Source organism: Mustela nivalis (assembly GCF_964662115.1).
Source record: "Mustela nivalis genome assembly, chromosome: 14".
NCBI lineage: Eukaryota > Metazoa > Chordata > Mammalia > Carnivora > Mustelidae > Mustela > Mustela nivalis.
The window spans coordinates 2,267,099-2,289,416 of record NC_139033.1 but is presented as its reverse complement, the minus strand read 5'-3'; the positions used below and the strand labels follow the sequence as shown (position 1 = coordinate 2,289,416).

General features: G+C 42.7%; 1 protein-coding gene and 1 long non-coding RNA gene across 2 annotated transcripts; one reads left to right on the top strand and one right to left on the bottom strand.

Moving 5' to 3' along the window:
- Positions 1–1,903: 1,903 nt before the first annotated feature.
- On the bottom strand, positions 1,904–5,794 carry LOC309848476 (replication factor C subunit 5-like). Its single transcript, XM_082700128.1, has 4 exons — positions 5,591–5,794; positions 3,821–3,885; positions 3,415–3,551; positions 1,904–2,242 (listed from the first exon to the last, which is right to left on the bottom strand). The coding sequence occupies exons 1-4, from the start codon at positions 5,653–5,655 to the stop codon at positions 2,159–2,161; spliced, it is 351 nt and encodes a 116-aa protein (XP_082556254.1). The 5' UTR covers positions 5,656–5,794; the 3' UTR covers positions 1,904–2,158.
- Positions 5,795–5,838: 44 nt separating this feature from the next.
- On the top strand, positions 5,839–21,341 carry LOC309848478. Its single transcript, XR_014303064.1, has 3 exons — positions 5,839–6,185; positions 7,006–7,102; positions 21,081–21,341. It is a non-coding gene; the product is annotated as an uncharacterized lncRNA (long non-coding RNA).
- The last annotated feature ends 977 nt before the right edge of the window (positions 21,342–22,318 follow it).

Genomic DNA, 22,318 nt, shown 5'->3' with positions numbered 1-22,318 from the left:
CCCTTCTGGGACTTCTGGAGCCCCAGTGCCTGCCTCCCGATTGCCCATCCCCAAACTATCGATTACCACCATGATTTATGACCCTCCGGCCAGGCAGTCCTGGAGATGGAAGTAATTTGTTTCTGACAGAGGAGGCGTGCCTGGACACCTGCACCTCCCCATTCTGCCTCGGCTTCCAGCCCAGACGATCGATGGATTCCCTGCTGGTCAATGGTGCCGAGGAGTAACCTACAGCGGCAGTTAGATTCGCTTAATCAGGCACTTGCTCAGAGCAGCCCATCTGACAATTTTATTGGGCCAAGAGCATCATATTTCAGTTTCTGTTTCCGCCCGGGGCTTTGGTTCCTAGATCAGCCAGGGTTGAGTCTGTTGCTTTTTGTATTACAGCAGAGTCTGCGCTCCTTCCCTGGAAGAGTAAACCTACCGGCTGGAGTATAATCGATCCTCTGACCTGGAAGGGGTCACCTGGCATCCCACTGGCATTTAAGGAGAAAAATCTGTGAGCTCAGCTCTCAGTGACAGTGTTACTGACAATAACACCAGTCGCTATAACAACAGTAATACTTAACATTTATTTAGCCCTTACTGTGTTCCAGGGACGGTTCTAGTGTGTTGCACACAGACACACAGTATGGTAGTGTTCACTGGAAAGCAAAGGGAGGCTTAGGAAGGTGAAGGGGCTTACGCAAGACCACAGAGCTGGAGAGGGATTTGAAATCTAATCTCAAGCAGTCTGAGGTTTTCAAGAGTTTGGTGAAGTGGCAAGATATATACCTCCCCCCCCAAAAAAAAAGTGTGATGAGTAATAGAAAAGAGAAAGCAACAGGGTCTACTATTTCTGGACCAACAATTATAGTATCACAGCAAATACTTACTGGAAAGCTTATGAAGCGCCAGCCTGTGTTATAAGAGCTCCACATACCATATCTCATTAAAGCTCTACAAAACTTTGAAGTAGGGACTATTAGCACCTTATTTTACAGATGGGGAAACTGACAAAGAGGTCAGATGGTTTGGCCAAGGTCATGATGATGTAACCGCAGTGAATGGACAGACGATCCCGCTGTGATGTTTACCTATATATTTGGCTTGTTTCTGATCCCTGGGCTATACACCCCAAGGCTGTAAGGTAAGGCTGACACCCCAAGAGAGACGTCTGAGTGGGAAGAAACTGGCATTGAACTGGGCACTCCCAACTGACACAGCTTGAGTAGTGATGACATTTTAGGATCCATGAGGAAATATTTCATTGGATTCTCAAAAAAATATCTGCTTTAAAGGGTTATTTGGAGGAAGAAGAGGGGTTTGCCTGTCAATGGAAAGCACTGAATAAAGCAGTAAAGAGGCTGTGGGACCTGGAGCCAGACCTGGGTTCAAATCCTGTCACTGTCACCAAATAGTCACATGAACATGGGCATGTCAGTTACCATTCCTAAGCCACGCCTCCTCCTCTCTCGCATGGGGGTCAGAATGGCACTGAGTTCATAGGGTTGTTGTTGTAGGATGTGCTATAAAATGATGTGCTGTGGACTGGATGTGTCCCCCACCTCCAAACTCATATGTTGAAATCCCAAACCCGATAAGATGATATTTGCAAATGGGAGCCTTAGGGAGGTAAGGAGGTCATGACAGTGGAGTCTTTGTGATGGGCTTAGAGCCCCTATGTGAACAGAGAAGAGCAGAGAGCTTGCTTCTTCTCACTCTCTCCACCATCTGAGGACACAGCAAGAAGGCAGTTGTCCCTAAAGTAGGGAGCAGGTCCTTAACAGACATTATACCTTTTTTTTTTTTTTTAAGATTTTTATTTATTTATTTGTCAGGGATAAAGGGAGAGAGAGCGAGCGAGCACAGGCAGACAGAGAGGCAGGCAGAGGCAGAGGGAGAAGCAGGTTCCCTGCCGAGCAAGAAGCCCAATGTGGGACTCGATCCCAGGGCGCCGGGATCATGACCTGAGCCGAAGGCAGCTGCTTAACCAACTGAGCCACCCAGACGTCCCTGGAATTATTTCTTACTAGCATCTTTGTACCTCTTTTTCATGGCTACTTTTGGTGAAGTCATTTTGTACCTTTATAGACAAGCAAAGGGGAGGATTAAAAAAATAAAGCTCTGTCCTCTCACTGATCAGAGTCTCCAGGGAGAGAAATTAGGCAAATAATTCTTACTTAAATATTGTCCTTGTGCTAGCAAAGCTCAGGATGGGTCCCCGAACGATCTCTATTCCTCGGTCATCTGAAGCATTCAGCTAATGCGGGAGAGAGAAAGCAGAGTCCATTAGAAACACGTTTGTATGTTATCTACGAACTTATTTACCTTTCATCCACCCAGCTCGGCAGGCTAGGTCTCCAGGTCTAACGACAGCTGTGAAATAGACACTATTAAAAACCAAGATCACAACTGTATTTAAAACTCACAACTCACTACACCATTACGTTACGTTCTGAAAGGCAAATGACTGTGTTTCCTTCCGCACTGGAAGAAAACCACTGACATACTCTGGCAGAGTAACTCATTGGCCTGACCAAAGTGAACAGCACCTCGGGCATGAACAGAATCATGCTGATTTGAGCCACCTCAACCCAGAGCAACCCAGAAGTTACCAGTCTTTAACATACTGAAGGAAGAACACTGGTGGCAGGAAAGTTCTAAGAGCTATGATGAAAAAATTAGTTAGACATTTTTTTCTTGCAATAGACAATATTTGCAACTTTGTAATCTAAGGGTATCAGTCCACTCTCAGAGCAAACAGATGGCATTCGCAAGTTCAGGGATTTGAAAAGAATGACATGTAGAGAGATTTGAAACGGCGGGGGGGATGGGGAAACCACAAGAGCTGTGCAACTCCTCTGCAACTGCTGGGACCCACTACCAACCCCAGGTCTTAAGAGGTGAGTGGGGGAGTGGTGCTCAGCTGGAGAAGGCTGTGGGATCTGCCCAGCAGGTGGGGATGCTGTCAGCCTGTGGTGACCCCCCAGACAGAACCAGGCACCGCTCTCCTTCTCCCGACTCCTGCCAGGGCCCCTATTGGCCAAACGTAACCGGGGGAACCAAAGGACAAGGCAGCCTGTAGTCAAGACTATTCAGCCTTCCAGGGCAAGAACGGGAGGGAGCCACATGGAGACGAACTCTGGATGGGCACGTGGAAGACAGCAAGCCACCAAGTGACCACTCACTGAGGCACCCCAGAGTGTTTGCGTGCAAGCTGGCAAAGGCAAAGAAAAATATCCAGCCCTACCACTGCCCTCTAGCTAATGCCAACTCAGGCCCAAATGTCGACTCTAGACAAAAGCCACTCGAGATATTTTGTCTGTTTCTTTCCCCACTTCCAGCACAGCAACTTACTTGTAAAGTAAGACAAATCTAAGAGAACTAAGAGACTCGAGTTCTTTGCAGAGTGAGAAGAATCCTCTTACTTACCTCCAAGACCATGGAGCCAAATTCCTTATCTTTGTACAGCTGTTTTGCACAGGCCAGGATGGTGGAGGTCTTTCCTGTCCCCGGAGGACCATAGAGAAGCAGGTGTGGCAGGCGGTCTTCACTAATAAATTTCTGAACTGAGGATTGGGAAGAAAGAGAGAGCCCATCAGTTTCCAAGAGTTGCCTTATTCACCTGGGCCCTAGAGTTGGCTCGAACGCACTTCAAGTCCACATTCAAATAAGAGGCAGACGCAACAATGAAAAATCTGAAGGGACTCAGCTCTTACAACAACATTCCATAAAGCTCAGTCAGATACTTCAAGGTTATTACTCAGCAGAGACATCACCAAGAAATTTATACAGGTCCTCCAACTAGAATGACAGCAACTGACACACGGATGCTTACTGGTACTCAAAATGTCCTGATGAGAAATCAGATCGTTCAGTGTCTGTGGCCGGTATTTTTCAACCCTGAAATAGAATGTAGCATGGATTACAATACACACAAATGCCAGAACATGCTGTCACATGCAAAAGAATCCTTTCATATCCTAATGAAAAGAGAAAGGGAAATAAAATCCTTTAACTTTGAATACAGACCACTGGTTCTCAACCAGGGACAGTTTCATCCTCCAGAAAACACTTGGTGATATCTGGAGACATTTTTGGTTGTCACATTTGGGTGGAGGGTGCTACAGGCCTCCAGTGGATAGGCACCAGGGCTGTCACTAAACATCCTACAATACACAGGACAGCCACCATGCCTGCCCCCAGCAAGGTTATAGCCCAAATGCCCACAGCACTGCTCTCATTTTACCTTTCCAGCTATCTGCCTATAAATAATCTCAACCTGGATGGGCACCTACTATTTCAAAGTAAATTAAAAACTGGACTCACTGGGGAACGTGGGTGGCTCAGTCGGTTAAGCATCTGCCTTTGGCTCAATTCCTGATCTCAGGGTCCTTGGATTTTGCCCTGCCTTGGGCTCCCTGCTCAGCAGGGAGTCTGCTTCTCCCCCTCATGCTTGCTCTCCCTTTCTCAAATAAATAAATAAAATCTTTTAAAAAGATTGACATCAGACATATACATCAGAAGATGAATGGGCAAGTAAGTGGTGGTCGATCCATACAATGGATTATTCACCCATAAAAAGAAATGAAGCAACCACACCCGCTACAACATGATGAACCCCAAAAACATGATGCTGTGAAAGCCGCCAGTCTCCAAAGGCCATACACCGATTCTATTTATATGACCAGCCACAATAGGCAAATTCAGAGACAGCAGATTGGCAGTGCAGGAAGGGGACGGTGGGGATGGACAGTAATTGCCCATAAAGTATGGAGTTTCCATCTGCGGTAAAATGAAAAATTTGGGAACTAGAGAGTGACACAGTAGCACAACATTCTCAAAGTACTTAAAGTCACGGAATTATACCCTTTACAATGTTTACAGCTGGAAACGGTATGTTATGTGTTTTTTTCCACGATAAAAACAAACTGATCTCCTTCTTAGACAAGACCAACTTGGAGCTTTCACAGACATCAGGACGGATCCCATCAGTTTCTAAAACAACACTCAGAGGCAACTATGAAAGCAGGATGGTTACAAGTGCAAGCTCTCACTTCGCCTGGGTTCAAATCCCAACCTGTTTCTAGCTCCGGACCTGAGGCAAGTCCTTTAACCTTTTGGGTTTATAACTAGAATAATAACTACCTCCCTTCTAGGGTCTTTGTAAAGATGGAACGTCTAACAGGGTCCCTGCTAATCTAATAAGAAGCCATTTAAATACAACTTAACTGGGAAGCCTTATAATCATCATGATCATTTCAGTTTAGGATTTGAGCAATAATTGCATCGAAGATCCCGGCAAGAGTAGAGAGCATTTTGGTACGGAGGCCGATGCAAAGTCAGAAGATGCGGGATCTAACCCCAGTGCTGTCACCCGCAGCGCGTAAAAGGAATGGGGGCGATGGGAGTAGGGCAGCGGGAAGACCTGGCAAACGTCCTAGAAGAACGGAGGGGGCTGAGGAGCTGGGGATGTCAAGGAGAAAATCTGGGGCTCCGTCCGGGCCAGGTCGGGGGCGGCAGGACGAGGTCCGGCGGGCGGCGGCCTGGCCGCTGGCCCACCCCGGTCACCGATCCCCTTTCCCGCGGCAGACAGGCCTCCTCCTACCAGGGCAGGTTTCTGATCTTGGCCGCCACCGGCTGCTGCTGCTCCTGCTGCGCTGAGGTCTCCATGGCGGGGTGATAAAGGTGTCCAGGTCTGCCGGGGTCGCCGCGGGCCCCGGTGACCTGCACAGTCACCAGCTGCGAGCGGGCCCAGGTACCCGGGCACTCAGAGTTCGCGCGCAAAAGGAACTCTCGCGAGACGTAGCCTCCAGCTTCCGACTTCCTCCCTAGGTCCCGCCCCCTCCCCGTTGCCAAGGCGCCGGTTACTAGGTTACCGAGAGGCGCCGGGCGCCCGACTCCCTCCGGGTCAGCCCTTTCAGCCCAGCGCTGCCCTTTCGCCGGTGCGACGGGGCTTCCTGAGGCCGGGGGAAGCAAGAGAGGCCGGGTCACCCCCTGCAGCGGCCAGTCATCGTTACAAACTAAAGTCCCACGGCGAAAGCCAGTTCCAGCTACCCCCAAAGTTAACACTTAGAGTTCGAAGGAACAGAGAGCCTCCAGCGCGGAAAAACCCCGCCCGAGGGAAAACAACCCGAAATGACGGGGCCAGGTCTTGAATATAGATGCCCTAGGGAAAAAAAAGGCTCGAAATAAGCTGGGAGGTGAGTACTTCGAATGGATAAACAACTGCAAACACGCACAGCTCCGGTCTACCTCCCAGTCCGTGCCCCTCACCCAACACAATGCGGAGAGCCCAGCTCCAGGAGCAACCCCAGAGTGAAGACCAAAACCAAGCTCCCAGTTAGTTTAATAGCGTGTAACTGGAAAGGGCTAGCTACCAAGCACAGAGGACAGGATCCCTAGGATCGGAAGATAGGGGAACGAGTATTGACATTTTAGTGCCTTTTTCTGCAATGAGATGATTTTGGACCACTTTTATTTCTTTCTACTTTGCTGGTCTGTATTTCCCAGCCATGAGTATGACGAGTATGTATTGCATCTTACAGATTACATACTTTATCCAGAATAAAGCTTTTTTTTTTTTTTTTTTTAACTTGTGAGAAAGACAATAGGGAGAAAAGAGGAGGCTGGCCTGGGGTCAGAAGGGTTCTGAATCAGAAGCGGCTGCTCCCTGCACCTGATTACATCTGTGGCAGCTGCTCTAGGAGCAGAGTAGAGGGGCAGTGAGGCAAACACAGGAGGGAAGTTATACTTGAGGCTGGCCCCTGCCTGGGAATTCGGAAGCGGAAAGGGTCATCTGTGGCTTGTGGTGTGACGGTGGCCAGCTCGGACTCTGCGTGTTCAGATCCTTCGTCTGCCCCTTTGCCACCAGCTTCTCTCCTCGTCCTGTAATCTCTACTCCAGAGGTACCTGCCAGGATCAAACAACCCGTGTAAAGCAGCCGGCAACCGCCTTACTCTCTCCTCCCCTTCTAGCACACTCTCCACCCACCCTGTTCTTGTTTCAAATGTTTCCTCTCAGGCAAAACCTACTCAAGAATCGGCGGCTGGTGTGACTATACCCGCGAGGGCTGATTTCATGCGTCCACGTGACTGGACTCTGGCCGCCCAGAGAGCCGGTAACATATTACGCCGGGGCTGTGTCTCGGAGGGTGTTTCTGAAAGTGGTCGGTGTTGGAATCGGTGCACTGAGCAAGGAGGGCCTCACCGGTGCTGGTGGGCATCATCCAGTCCACAGAGGGCCTGAATAGAACGGAAAGGCAGAGGATGGGCGAATTGGCTCTCTTTTTGAGCTGGGGTATCCATCTTCTCATGCCCTCAGACACCAGTACTCCTTTTTCTGAGGCCTTTGGATTCAGACTGAATCACATCTCTGGCTCCTGGGTCTCCAGCTTGCAGACAGCCCATTCTGGAACTTCTTGGCCTCCATAATCATGGGAGCCATTCCTAGGATATATAAAATATAAACAGGAATATAAAAATATAAAACATATTTAAAACACAAAATATATTTTATTATACATAAATGTTATTGACATAGAAAACATATATATCAATATTACATATACAATGTAAAATATATTGTAAGTCTACATAATAAAAAATTAATGATGTATATATAGTCATTTTGCTAAGGGACCTTTGTCTTAGAAACACGGTGCCACCACCTCTTTGAGCTGGAAGATGTGACTGAGACTAGACCGAGTTCTCATAAAATTCTGTGTGCAGCTGCTACTCGGTTTGCTTGGAATGCAGAATTCTTCTGTGTGGCGTTATCTTATATATTTACAAGGTCATTTGTTGTGTGCCTCCCCAGTGGGTTGTAAGCTTCTTAGAAGGCAAAGCATTGATTTATTTGCCACTATATTCCTAGTGCCTGATGCATGGCTCAGAGGAAGCAATCAATCAATAATTGTTCCATGAAGGAATGAACAATAATAACTAATACTTCTTAGAGAGTTGCTAGGGGCCGGACACTGTCCTATGTACTTTGCTTTACATTTATTATACCCACTCAGTTGTTGCAATAAGCCTAAGCTACTATCATTAGCTCCATTTCATAGACTAAGTAACTTGCCCAAAAGTTTAGTAGGTTTTCTGACTTGGTATAATGGTCACAACTGGATCTAACCAGGACAAGAGCCCAAATTCTTAGCGAGCTCAGCTAGTGTGGTCCCTGGACTGGCAGCAGCAGCAGCCCCTGGGAACTTGTTAGAAATGTTAATTATTCTTGTCCCTACCCCAAACCCACTGAATCTGAAACTCTGGGGGTGGACCCAGCCATCTGTGCTGTAACAGGCCCTCAAGGGGATTCTGATGCACTGGCGTTTGAGAACCACCGTCCTCCACTCCCACCGCTTCTCAGTCCTGGAGCTTGCCATCTCTTTCTAAGACAGAGAATGGGTACTCACACGCATACGCCAGAAAAACAGAGGTGTCCATTTAATGTGTGTCTCTGCAGTTTTGTGTGTTTCTGGTTTTGTTATTAATTGAATTAATTAAAGGCATAGCCCTTTGGGCAAGTTACTTAATATGTCTTTGGTCCTCAGTATTGGCATTTGTGAAATGGGCAGGCCGATATTCAGCCATGAGGAATGGCATCTGTAAGTTGCCAGGGTGTACAATTTTTTTAAGGGCCATCAAAAATTTAGATTTTTATGTAAATTACCGTATGTTAAACATTGGCACCTAATTAAAAAAAAAAAAGAACTGCTGGTAAAGCACAAATGTTGGATCATGTGAGTTTTTCTTTCTGAAATACAGATGATCAGGCAGAAGACGCAGTCATTCCTTCTGACCCTCTGCCTAGATTGTAGACCTTCTGGAGAAATAAGGATAAATAAAGCCGGTAGCTCCACGTGAATTGTGACACTGATGAACATGGGCACAAACTTTTCTTATGTAATCAGAACCAGATTTGGAAATGCTTTAATAAAACCGTAGGTCCTAGAGATGGCAGGATCAGAAGTTACAAACAAAATTACCAACGAAAAGCATTTGCTCTTAAAATTGACTTAGGGGAAGGGAGCCCTGGATTTTATTACTCTCAGCTTTGGAACAAACTTGGCTTTGGACACAGCACTTACTGCCTTAGTTTATTTTTAAGATTTGTTCTTATGAGAGAATGGGATGCGAGGCTATCTTTGGAAGATGCTGGCAGAAGAAAATCAAACTGGGTCTTTCTCCTGAGCATGTTTGTACTGGTGAAATCATGTTTAAATGAAGAGCAAGGACTTGAAGGAGGAAAAAAATCTCAAAGGGGAATTCGAAGAGTTTGTGTAGAGGAAAGGCCATTTTCTTTGGTGACCACAGCCAAATCATTGACTGATAAGGACTGTAAATTCCTCAGCTCTTTTGGGGGCACTCGCTGCCTTCAAGGACTTTGTCTTTGTCGGAAGCCCCAGAAAGCCCCTAAACCCGACAGGGTTTAGGGAAATCCATTCATTGTCCCCTAAAGTGTGTTCGTTGAATAATTAAGGAATGGTTCTTTTTTGATTCTCAAATCTGATGCTCTTTAACTTTGAGATTGAAAGGGTGATTCATATGAATTTGCTCCATGGGCTCAAAAAATTTCACATTTTTTAATTTTTCTAAATTCCATAGAATGTGGCTCAAGGTCCTCCACCGTCTCTTCCTCAAACCAAGGGAGTGTGGAAATTCATTCTGTGGGATTTGGGTTCCTTCGGTACCCTGGGGTCAAGAAGGCAAAGAGGTTGTAGGGAAATAGGCCAGAATATTTGAGGAAGGGCTTTTTGTCTTCAGCTGTTCCTAAAGTCTGTTGGCATAGATGCTCTTTGTCATCAAGTTTGAGGCTTAGACTTCCCTGGGCCCCTCCTTTGAAATTCTGCCACCTTCTCCTTCTCACCCACTTACTAACTCAAAGCGAGGTTCCAGAACCAATAGTATCAACACTCCTTAGGAGCTTGTTAGAAATGCAGAATCTCTGGACCCACTCCAGGACTCCTCAATCAGAATTGCATTTTAACAAGGTCTCCAAGCAGCTGGTGTGCAGATTTCAGCTGAGAAGCCCCAGATACCACATAATGTATCTCTCTCCCACCACCTTGTTCCTCACCACTGTTCTGCATCACTAAGTATGGAATTCTTCAGGGAGCAGGACCACTGGCCTCTCACATAACACTCCCAACCTCCTCCCTGCTAGGGGCTTAGCATTTTGATCATTCAACCCCAAGTCCAAAAGTTCCTAGGCGTCTAAGCTCCCCTGAGCCAGGCAAACCCAATGCTCCAGGACTCTGAGGCTTAATTGCTTGGGGAAAAGGAAAAAAATAAAAATAAAAAACAACCCTTAGTTTTTGGTGATGAGTCCGCAGTGGAAAGTAAGTCCATTAATTTCTCCATCACATTATTCTGTCACACTAATAATAGGCCCTCTGGGCTGGTGAAATTTTAAAAATATTTCTTCTTCTGGAGTCTTCTCTGTTTCCCTCTAGTTTGAGCCCAGCATCATTGCCCTGGACTAGACTCTGGGACCATCTTGATTGAAAAAGAGGAAAAGGTGTTAATAAGGAGGGGATGGAAGTGTAGTTCCATTACCCTGGCTCTGTTCGGTACTGGTCCAGGCATGGACCACACTGCCTTTGGTTCTATGGGACAGAATTGCAAGGCAAAAAGCATTTGGTGTGTTACCTGTTGTACAATCTGCGTGCAAAACAAAGGGACTGTTTCTCTCCCCTCTCTCAACATAGCAGGGACCCTGGGGATGTAGCGAAGTAAGAAATAGACCTTAATATTGGCAAAAGACTGCAGATTCAATTCGAGGATGAATAGTAATAAGAAAATGCAAATTACTTTCATTATTTACGTTGCATGGCAGAGTTACACAACACTTTATTATACAGTAGATGCTACAGAAAGAACTATTTATAGACATTTTTTCCTGTTCCCCCAACCCCCCTAAACTCACTCTTTCAAAGCATCTGGCCCAAGTTCAATGGCAATGTGTTTTAAAAAATACACTTATTTTAAATAAATGCAATACTGAAAAGTAAAGACAATAGTACTGAAAATTGAAGAGCCAAGGCTATCCCAAGTCAACATGAAGAATTTTTAAACTCGAAGATATTTTAAGTGTTTCAAAGAGATAGATGTTCAAAATATACTTTTTTTTTTAAAGATTTTATTTATTTATTTGACAGACAGAGATCACAAGTAGGCAGAGAGGCAGGCAGAGAGAGAGAGAGAGAGAGAGGGAAGCAGGCTTCCTGTGGAGCAGGGAGCCCGATGCGGGGCTCGATCCCAGGACCCTGAAATCATGACCCGAGCCGAAGGCAGCAGCCCAAACCACTGAGCCACCCAGGCGCCCCTCAAAATATACTTTTAATGAATCTTTCAACTTAAGAGAAATTGTTTGTTGTTTTTTTTTTTAAAGGACACACCTTAGAATTCAGTCTTATTCCAATCTGAAGATGTCCAATCTTGGCAGATGTGCAGGAAATTAAATTATCTGGCATGTTCATCAGTATGAAGATTGGACAATTGTGTCTTGAAAAAGTCTTAAAATTTAAAGATTGTTCAAAGTACAGATTTTTAAAAAATTAACGAAAGCAAATTTCCTTCTTAAAGGATTAAAGTTTCCTGAATCTCATGGGAGTAAATTATTTTGTACCCTCTGCTTTAATTTTTTTCTTAAAATTTTAAGGGATATTGGACAAAAACAACATATTCAGTATGTCCTATTTTGGCAAATGTCAACCAGAACTGGCTTGTTAAACATGGGTTATCTTCAGTTTGTGCCAATTAATTAACTTAAGATGTTTTCTTAATGCTAAATTCAAATAAGTTCTTGGTTTTGATATAGCTTCTAATTTTCTTCTGTTGTTCAGGTGATTTGAAATTATAATTGAGAATAAATTTTGCAAAATTAACACATAAAAAGGCATCACTGGAAACGTTTTCCATTGCATAATTCCAAATGCCATGGAAATAGTTGGCATATTTGGATAGTCATGGAACTTAATTCCATACGTACATATTTCAAAATTATCCATCTGCTTAACACCAGGAAGGGTTTCAATGGTAAGATCTTGGTGTACCCGATTGTGGAGAACTTGGTGTGATAAAATTTGCAAAATCAAAATCGTGTTATTTCTTTAAAAAACAATTAGTGGGATTAGAAAGTTGGTCCAAGCCTGCAATATGGTGTTTTGAGAACAAGAAAACAACAGCATTTATTCATGTCTCCCTGTACCCCACCAATGTGACCGCCAGGGAGAAGACATGCACCGAGGCAGTGAACTAAAGATCCCCCCCAGATCTTAAGGACTAGGTGACTTTAGCTTAAGCTTTACTGTTTTAACCAAGCAAGACCTTCTTACTTGAAATTGTAAGTGCAGATAAAGAATAGTGACATTCAAGCTCTGCCCTAAGCTTATTTATATTGGGAAAATACCTTGACGTCTTTAGTCTCAACTACAATAAACTGTCTCAATACTGATACTAAGCTATAGTTGATAAACTTCTCCTTTGATTTGTTTTGACTTTTTAATCAGAATGGGTGCCAGTTATTTATAAATGCATTAATAAAGTAACCATGGTAGATTGTCTGCAAAGATGGTTGCTGCCCATTTCTCCCATCCCTAGGGGGTGCATGCATCTTCCCCTCCCAAGAGCTGGAGTCTTTTTCCTCACTCCTTGGAGGCTGTTCTTTGACTTGCTTTTACCAAAAGAACTTGGCGGCAATGCTGTTCCAGAACTTTCAAGCTGAGGCCTGGAAGTTTACACGTTAGCTAGAGGGAATACCATCTGCCATGACTAGAAGTCCAGGCTTTTCTGTTGGAGAAAGGGGACTCCAGGAACTCAGGTGACAGCAGAGGGCCCCAGAGACATAAAAGAGTCCAGCCAACACCACAAGGAAGGAGGCCCAGCTGTCCTATGCAGTCCTCAATTGTTCAAGCCATTTCAACGGAAACCCTACGAGTGAGGCCATCTTGGAACCTCCAGTCCCACACGAAGCCACCTCAGCTAACACCATGTGAAACACAGGTGAACTGTCCCTTTGAGCCCTGCCCTACTTCCTGCAGATTCACGAGCAAATAACATGATTGTTATATTAATCCATTACATTTAGCTGTGGTCTGTTAGGTCTGTTACGCGGTAGCAATAGGGACCATCACAGCAACAATTTTCTCAAGTTTTTAAAATTGGGATTTACCAACTCTAAAAACATTTTAGAGGTTGAAAGGAAGAGGCAAGTAGAATATTCATTAACCAAAGCTGTCATAACTAAGGGAGTTTTTTAAAAGTCCTTTTGAAAAAGTTTTGTGGTTATGCTTATAAACTATCCTAGTTGCTGATATTTCTGTCACAGAGAGTGATTTATTTATAAGTCAGCTAATGTGTAACCTTGACTAGAACAATGACAAAAGTAGTTTCTTCAATACTCATCTCATTTTTACTTGGTTGTTATGTCAATGAGAAATTCCAAGGAAGCTATGAGTAAGGAGGAACAGCCTTACAAACCAGACCCTCTGTGAAGCACTCCAGGGCTGCAAATATTATCTGTATAAAGTACACTTGATGTACTTGCATATCAGTAGAAATACTTGTGTCGCATGTATTCCTAGACCTAAGACCAAAGGAAATTTATCTAGGCCTAGACCATGTTTTAAGCAAGTTAGAATTTTTATTCAAATTAGAAATATGTCTTGCAGTACTAGTACTGAATTTTAAAAAACTGGGCCACCTCATGTTACCAAATTTGCCAGCGTTTTGACAATGGTATGTATGGAAACATTGCTAGCAGTTTTGTCGACCTCAGGATTTTTTTTTTTATCTGCAAAATTAGGATAGTGTTTTGTTTTTTTTTTTAAGAAAAGAACATTTAAATTAGCAGGTGACATATGGATCAGATACTAGCTATATTTGGTGTCTGTTCACTAGAAAATTACATAAAAGGATAGTTAGGAAAGGAGGTGAAAAAGAACCAGTAATAGGAGCCAAATACTAAGGGGAGAAAAGTCTAGTTTATACATGAGACATTATTAGCATAAGGCATTTTGTTCTGTAATGTAACTGTTGTAAAAGTAGGGAGAGAATAAGAGAAGAGTGGTAAATATACAGAAAATAGCAGGAGAACAACGTGACTTTAAAAAAATAAAAAACAGACTCAAGCTCACAGATGGAGGGCAAGGTCTATAAACTAGTCTACTGGGTTTCTATTTTTGGGCATTATTTTGGACTAGATAATGTAAAAACTTTCCCCGGTTAATAGTCGTCTAGATAATGCTGGGTAAAATATAACACCACCAGAAAACAGGAATAATCTCAAGGAGTCAGAAAAACAGATGGTGAAAACTAAACTGGTAGGGTTTATCTGCATGAAGCAGGGGAGGGGTTTCAGTTGTAAAAGTCCCAAAGGACAGGGGACAGAACTTTGGGGGAAGGGCACTGTGGCCTCCACTCAACGACCCTCAAAGAGCTATACCCTTAAGGGAAAGGGTGGAAGGACTAGAAAAAGTCATCCAGCCAACACAGGGAGATAGCAAGAAAGCCTATTTCTTTTACTCTGGACCTTGAGTGGGAAAGAAACGCCCCCTTAGAATTGTTCACAGTAGGACTCTACTCATGTAAGGTTTAGGGTTCAAATTTACTTTGGGAAACCCTTAAGCCAAGAAATGAGCTAAGCAAACTCTTAAATGCAAACCTTCAGTCTAGATGTCCTGGATTCCCACAAATAAAGATCTCTGTGTTCGAAATTACAAAACACACAAGGAAACAATCCACCATGAGCAAGAGTCAACAGAAACAACAAACCACAAGATCAGATCCCAAATGCTTCAGATAACTGGTTTCTTAAAGACCCATTTAAAATAAACTGGTTCACAATGATTAAAGCCACAAATGAATAAACACAAGAAAAGAACAATCCTTAAAATAGATGAAGTGCTTTTGAAAAAGAAACTAGGATGTCTTCATCTTGGTGATTTTTTCTCTTTATCATTATCAGTGGAACCAAATATTCAACATGAGACTGCACCTACGCATTGTATATTAACCAGAAGCAGTAAAATTTCCCCATGAGTCATTCATTATCACTCGTTTAGCAAACATTTATCAACACCTGCAATGTGCCACCAACTGTGTGATGCCTGAAATGGGGGTGTGTTGGGGGGGGTTGTTCAGCAGGTGAAGAAGACAGACCTTCCAGTGGGGCAGAGATAATTGCAGGCAAAACAGACTTGCAGTTAAATTCTAGCATAACGTATGTACCCAGGATGAAGGAAAGAAAAGAAAGATGCAGGCTGAGAAGGGCCTAAGAAAACCTTAAGGAAGTGAGGCTTCAGCAGAGACTCAAAGAGTGATTAGAATTTATCCTGATGGAGGAAGGAGAGAATGCTGTCCAGAAAGGGAAGAGAAATATTGGAAGGCCTGGATTCAAGGCAGGCTGGTGCAGTTCAGAACCTGCAAGAAGACCACTATGGCAGAGTACAGAAAGCCAGTGGGAGGTCCGGTTTGTATGTGTAGGACCACCATGGGAGGCTGAATAGCTCTAGGGGCCAGATTCTGAAAATCCTTGTCTGTTAGGCCAACCAGAGCAGATCTGAGTTTATCCTTCAGGCAATGGGGAAATTTTGGAGAGAAGAGACCAGAAAATTTAGGCTTTGGAAAGACTATTCTGGGGATGGAGTGCCAGATAGTTTAGTACAAGGTAGACTTGTCACTCCTCAAGGTTGTTGTAACCAAAACAAAAGGAAGTTCTTATCCTGTAAGTTTTGGGGGAAAACACTTGAAACTAGTTTTGATGAGTGTCAGTAAGGGAACAAAACATTTAGTAGGAAGCCAGTTTGGAAATGCACCCTACTTTGCATTCCTAAGTGGAAAGACAAGCATAAGAATATATATAGAACATGCTTCCATTTTTAAAAAATGGAAACAAAACCTAAAATCACCCCTACATATGTGTGTGTGCACAGTAAATATATATTAATATGGAAAAAAGCCCCAAAGAGCTTCCAGCCTCCTCTTCTTGTTCTTCAGATTCCTGTTGTAGATAATTGTCCAGAAACAATAATAATGATGCTTCCTGTTTTCAAATTCATTGCTGATGGTCCAAAGGGATGGAACAGGAGGGAAATAAAAAATTACTCTAAGGTCAAAATCATAACTCCCTCACTGGAAAGTGAGCTCCCTGGAAATGAGCCACATGTTTTATTCATCTTTGAATTTCTCCAGTGCCTGGCACATAAATGCCCAATAAAAGTTTATTGGATGTGAGAATAAGAATATGGGAATTGGAGAATACCCTAATGGTTGTGTGGAAACTGGAAAGATTAAATTTTGGAGAATTCAATCTAACAAGTATTTATTTGAGCCTTTGTCGTGTGCCACCCTGACCTGGCATGTAGGGTGAGGGGAGGTGGTTGTGTTGAGCAGCTTAAAGACCTAATCTTAGCAACAAGCAAAGGAGGGTTAGAAAGATATGGTCTAAGGGTACCAGCTTTGGAGTCAGGCAGACCAGGGTTTAAATCAGGATTCTTCCATTTACTAGTGGTTTGACCAAAAGCAAATAGCTTAACCTCGATGGGCCTCCACTTCCTCATCTGCAAAATAAAGATTATAATGATAGTACCTACTTCAGAACTGTGGAGAGAAATAAGTGAGATATTCACATCAAGCACTTAGCATAGTACTTGAGTCAGAGGAATCTCTGGATTTACATGAGATATTATTGTAGACAAATGTAGGGATCAAACTAGGGTATCTGGTTGGTGCTACTTTTAACCAGCTACTCTAGAATGTCTCTTTGGTAATTTTGGTAGTCAGAATGATGTCCCCAAAGATATCCATACCCTAATCCCTGGAACCTGTGAATATGGTACCTCACAGAGCAAAAGGGACTTTGCAGATGGGATTAAGTTAAGGATCTTGAGACGGGAGATTATCCTAGATTATCCTAGTGGTCTCTGTGTCATCACAAGAGTCTTTATAAGGGAAAGAGGGAGGCAGGGGAATAGTGAAAGTGTGACAGTGGAAGCAGAGGTTGGAGTAATGTGTTGCTGGCTGGGGGTCATGAGCCAGGAATCGTGAACAGTCTTTTGAGGAGGGGAAAGGCAAAGCAGTGGGTTCTCCTCTGGATCCAACACCTTGACTTTAGCCCAACGAGATGATTTTGGACTCCTGACCTCCAGAATTGTAAGATCATAAATTTGTTGTTGCTTTGAGTCACAGTGTTTATGCTAATTTATTATAGCAGCTATAGGAGACTCAGACAGTAATGATGGACAAAGAGATGGGCTGCCCAGACCCTATTCAAGCAAAGACTTGCTGTCCCATTGCTGGGAGTACAGTCAAGAGATGGGCTCTGCTCCCAGCTCCTTGGGCTTCAAGCCACAGCTGTGGAGAGTTGTTCATCCAAGGTCACGTCCTTTCTGGGACAGTTCATACTGAGTGACTAAGGGAAGCAAGAGTGGGATGGGGCTACAGGAACTTGTTACTTTGGTCCAACTCCCACCAACCCCGACAGGCAATCATCACTGTAGAGTGTCCCGTGGTTTTGGCGGGGGCGTTATCGGGTGCATGTCACAGTTGGGCCTTTCTCTCTGCCCAGCTCTGCTTTGTTTAGAAAAAAACCAGTTCTCCCTCCAGTGTGTCTCACTGACTCTCGCAGGACTACCGCACTCACGACACATCTGACACCAGAGATGTGGGGGTTTTCCCCGCGCCAAGCAATTCTGCAACACCAGCTGGGTGTCCTACAATTCAACTCTGTTCTGACACTATCTGCGGATAGCATCAGATCCCACAAGTTCAGGGCTCGGTCCCACAAGACTATCTCCTCAACTCCCACTTCAGATGCCTGCTGCAAGTCTAGCTCATCAGCTGTACTTCTCACTGATTAGCTATAAATCAGAGTTCCCACAATCCCCTTCTCAGGTTCAATTAATTTGCTGGAACATCTCACAAAACTCAGGGAAACAGCTACTTATATTTACCAGCTTGTGAGAGGACACGATAAAGGATACAGAAGACAAGTCAGCTGAAGAGGTACATAAGGTGGGGTCTGGAAGTGTCCTGAGTGTAGGACCTTCTGTCCTCAGGAAGTTGGGGTATGCCACTCTCCCAGTGTGTCGATGTGTTCTCCAGCCTGGAAGCTCTCCAGACCTCAGAGTATTGGGATTTTATGGAAGCTTCCTCATGCATGACCAATTATTAACTCCCATTTCCAGCCCCTCTGCCCTCTCTAGAGAATAGGGGGTGGGGCTGAAAATTCCAAGCTTCTAATCCTGGCTTGGTCTTTCCAGTGACCAGCACCAATCCAGGAGCCCATCCAGGAGGCCAGAGTCACCTCATTAGATCAAAAAATGCTCCAAGAGCTCATCATTTAGGAAATAACAAGGGTTTCAGGAGCCCCATGTCAGGAACTGAGCGAGAGACTTGCATGTATATGTTCTATTATCTCACAAGCTTCCTTCTGCTGCTGCTTCTTTTTAAGATTTTATTTATTTATTTTACAGAGATCACAAGCAGACAGAGAGGCAGGCAGAGAGAGAGAGGAAGGGAAGCAGGCTCCCTGCTGAGCAGAGAGCCCAACGCAGGGCTCCATCCCAGGACCCTGGCACCATGACCCGAGCTGAAGGCAGATGCCTAACCCACTGAGCCACCCAGGCGCCCCTTCCTCCTGCTTCTTTTCACAGATGTTGAATGCTAACTCTTGTTCTTCAAACTCTGTTTCCGTATTCTTCCAGAAAAATCCACCTGTAGCAGAAACCCATCTGAGAGTGAAGGACAGTGCCTTTGAGATTACAGACCACTATTTAACTGTCTGGATTTTGTTTTGTTTTGTTTTTTTAACTCTTAAATTTCTTTAAAAATAGAGACTACTAGGGGCACCTAGGTGACTCGGTTGTTTAAGCATTCAGACTCTCAGTTTTGGCTCAGGTTGTGGCCTCACGGGTTGTGGGATTGGGCCCTGTGTCAGGCTCTGTGCTCAGCAGGGAGTCTGCTTGAAGATTCTCTCCCTCTGCTTCTTACCCACCCCCTTGTACCTCTCTTTCTCTCTCAAATAAATAAATAAATCTTAAAAATAAAAATATAAGTAAACAAATAAAAATACAGAATACTGGTATTTTATCCATAATCCTTTCACAAATGCATTTCACTACGCTTCTATCCCTTTCTTAAAAATAAACTAAAATAGAAATAAAAGCAAAAATCTGATTTAGAGCAGGGACCACATATCCTGCATATTTTTTAAAGCTTTGTTTATAATGTTTTTTGTTCATAATGTTTTTTAAACCTTTGTCTATAAACAGGAAAACCAAGTCTAATTGTGTTTGTAATTTTATGTGCATAGGAAGCAATTTCCCTTGTTTAGGTGTTAGCCAAGTTAAGCTGAGGAGTATAGCCCTCACAGGAGAGTATAAAGGTGGTCTTCTCTCCTCAGACAAAGAGAAAAGAGAGTACAAAATTCATCCTTTGGAGACCTCACCTCTGTTCATATGCATGAATATTTTATAGTATAGTATTTTATAAATAAGCCATTGTGGAATTTCCAATTAAAACCAGCATATTGGGAGGCACCTTTATTTCCTTTTCCTCCCCAAATCTGGCTAAAACACAATAAAGGGATGAGAATGTACTAACTCACCAGGATAAATAAAATGAGGGGAGACAATAGTGGATAAGAGATTTCAACAAATATTGGGAGACAAAAGGTTGTTGGAGGGATTTCCAGTTAAATACGAAAGGCTAAATACTTTGCCTTTTCCAAAAACTTTACTAAGACAATATTAAACCTGGCTGGCTCTGTCCATAGAGTATGTAGCTCTTGATCTTGGAGTCATGCCCCCCACTGAACATAGAGTCTGACAAAAAAATGTTGGGCCTCTCAGTTGGCTCCATCAGTAGAGAACACAACTCTTGATTTTGAGTTCAATCCCCATGTTGGGTATAGAGATTACTTTAAAAAAATCTTTTAAAAAATTAAGGAATAAAAAAATATGTGTTAGTTATAGATGTGCCATACCTGAGGGGAGAGCAGTCACCAGCTTTCCAATCTAGAATTCTATATCTAACCAAACTATCACTGGGGATTAACATCAGAAAAAAAAATTTTCAAATAATACACTATATGTTAATAAAAATAGCTTAAAAAATAAACAGAAAGGTCTTCTATTTCAAAAAAAATATTTTCAGGCATTCAGGGACTTAAAAAAACTACCTTCCATTTGCCCTCTTTCAATAAGCTTTTGGAAATGTACTCTAACAAAATGAGAGTAAAATAAGAAAGAGTGAGACAAGACTTGAAGGAAGAGGAGATTCACAATGGGCAATAGGCAAAGGAAATTCAGAGGACAATGGCAAAAAGATGATTCAAAATGACAGCTGTGCAGTAGGCCCTAGAGAACAACTTGTCTTGATTGGAGCAAGAAAACAGACTCTGAGAGGAGATCCCCAGGAAAAACATGAAACTGATTCTTAGAATGTAGGAAATATTGTTGACAGGCCTATAGCAGAGATGTTGGAGCCCTTGAAAAATTATATATATATATATATATATATATATATATATATATATATATATATGTATAAAACAATACTTGGAGAAATTAAAAACCAAGTCAATTATAAACTCTAGGAAAAAAAAAGGGTTTTATAAGAAAGGAAACATAGTCACAGTTCATCTACTTGGTTTGGTAGAAAACAAAATTTATCTGGTCATAATATAAACATTTCTACTCCCAAATGGCTGTATAATGATGTTGGAGAGATCCGAGGAGGGTAAGTAAGGAGTGGTGTTAATGTACAAGAAATGAATCAATAGGCGTTCTAAAACTGATACATCAAGAAATTGTAGTATTAGTTTTCTATCTAGAAGGACAGTAATAAGTACCAGGGGAAAAACTATATGGTTTGAGGGTGGTTGCCTCTGGGGAAGAGGACATGAAAGCTGAGATAGAGGAGGGTAAGATACAGGGGTCCTTTAAACCATGTGCTTTTCAACTCTATTCTTTAGAATAAATTATTAAATAATTTGAAGATGGTAGTATATACTGTATTTGATTATAATAATGAGTAAATGATATATTGAAATTTAAAACAATTAAAAAATTAAAATTTGCTTTTTTGCACTTTTAGGAATAGAATCATCTCATGAAACTGAAGACTTGACAAAGTGTTCTCAGCCTAGTGGTAAAGCACACAGACTTTGGAGTCTCAAACCGCTTTTTAGCTTCAACACTGCTATGTGTTATGTGATCTTGGATAAATTATTTAACTTCTTGAACCTTGATTTTTCTTGACAATACAGAGGGGATATCAATAATACCTATGTCATAAGAATGATTTCATAATTAAATTTAATTAAATTAAATGAGATAAAAATAACAAAAATAACAACTAAGGAACCTATGTACTTTGTATATATTATCTTTTTTTTTTCTTTAAAGATGTTATTTATTTATTTGACAGAGAGAGAGAGATCACAAGTAGGCAGAGAGGCAGGCAGAGAAAGAGAGGGAAAGCAGGCTCCCTGCCAAGTCAAGAGCCTGACTTGGGGCTGAATCCCAGGACGCTGAGATCATGACCTGAGCCGAAGGCAGAGGCTTTAACCCACTGAGCCACCCAGATGCCCCTGTACATATTATCTTATTATCTTATTGAATCTTATTGAATATCTACATATTACTTATTGAATCTTCATAACCTGTCTATTTTATGAAGAGATTTGTATCATAATACCTAATTATTTAATTACTAATTACTCAATAAACATTAGCAGTTTTCTGTTAGTATTTTGATGGGAATGAAGACTAATAAGAGAAACAATGAAAAAACTCGGGAACATTCTGGTTATTCTGAGACTAGATTGGTGATATCCCCTGTCCCCCTATTACACATAGTCTTGAACCTGAAATAAACAGAAAAAAGTCGCCATGGCATCAAAGTTCTATTCAAAAGTGACAATTGTTGGCTTAGCTCTACATTCTTTTTTTTTTTTTTTAATTGTAAGGATGCCTGGCTGACTTAGTCAATCCCAGGAACCTGGCATCATAGCCTGAGCCAAAGGCAGACGCTTAACCAACTGAGCCACCCAGGTCCCCCTGTTGCATAGATTTTTCGAAATAGAATTGCTAGGTCAAAGAGTAAATGCCCTGCAAAAGAGTTGTACCCACTTATACTACCACTCATTAGAGTATGAAAGTGCTTATCTGCTATTCTCTCTTTGTTCTTAGATAATACTGCTCTCTTTAATATTTGTGATGCCGATGGACCAGAAATACCTCAATGTGTGAATTTGTATTTTTCTTTTAATTTATTTATTTGAGAGAGGGAGAGAGAGAGCGAGTGAGCCTGAGTGGCGGTGGCGGGGTTGG

What these genes read in the sequence shown, in the direction of transcription:
- LOC309848476 (XM_082700128.1), bottom strand. Translation starts at nt 5,655, where the DNA reads ATGGAGACCTCAGCGCAGCAGGAGCAGCAGCAGCCGGTGGCGGCCAAG. An exon ending in TCAGGACATTTTGAGTACCA is followed by an intron (nt 3,552 to 3,820) that starts GTAAGCATCCGT and finishes CCCAATCCTCAG; the next exon opens with TTCAGAAATTTATTAGTGAA. An exon ending in TTGGCTCCATGGTCTTGGAG is followed by an intron (nt 2,243 to 3,414) that starts GTAAGTAAGAGG and finishes CTCCCGCATTAG; the next exon opens with CTGAATGCTTCAGATGACCG.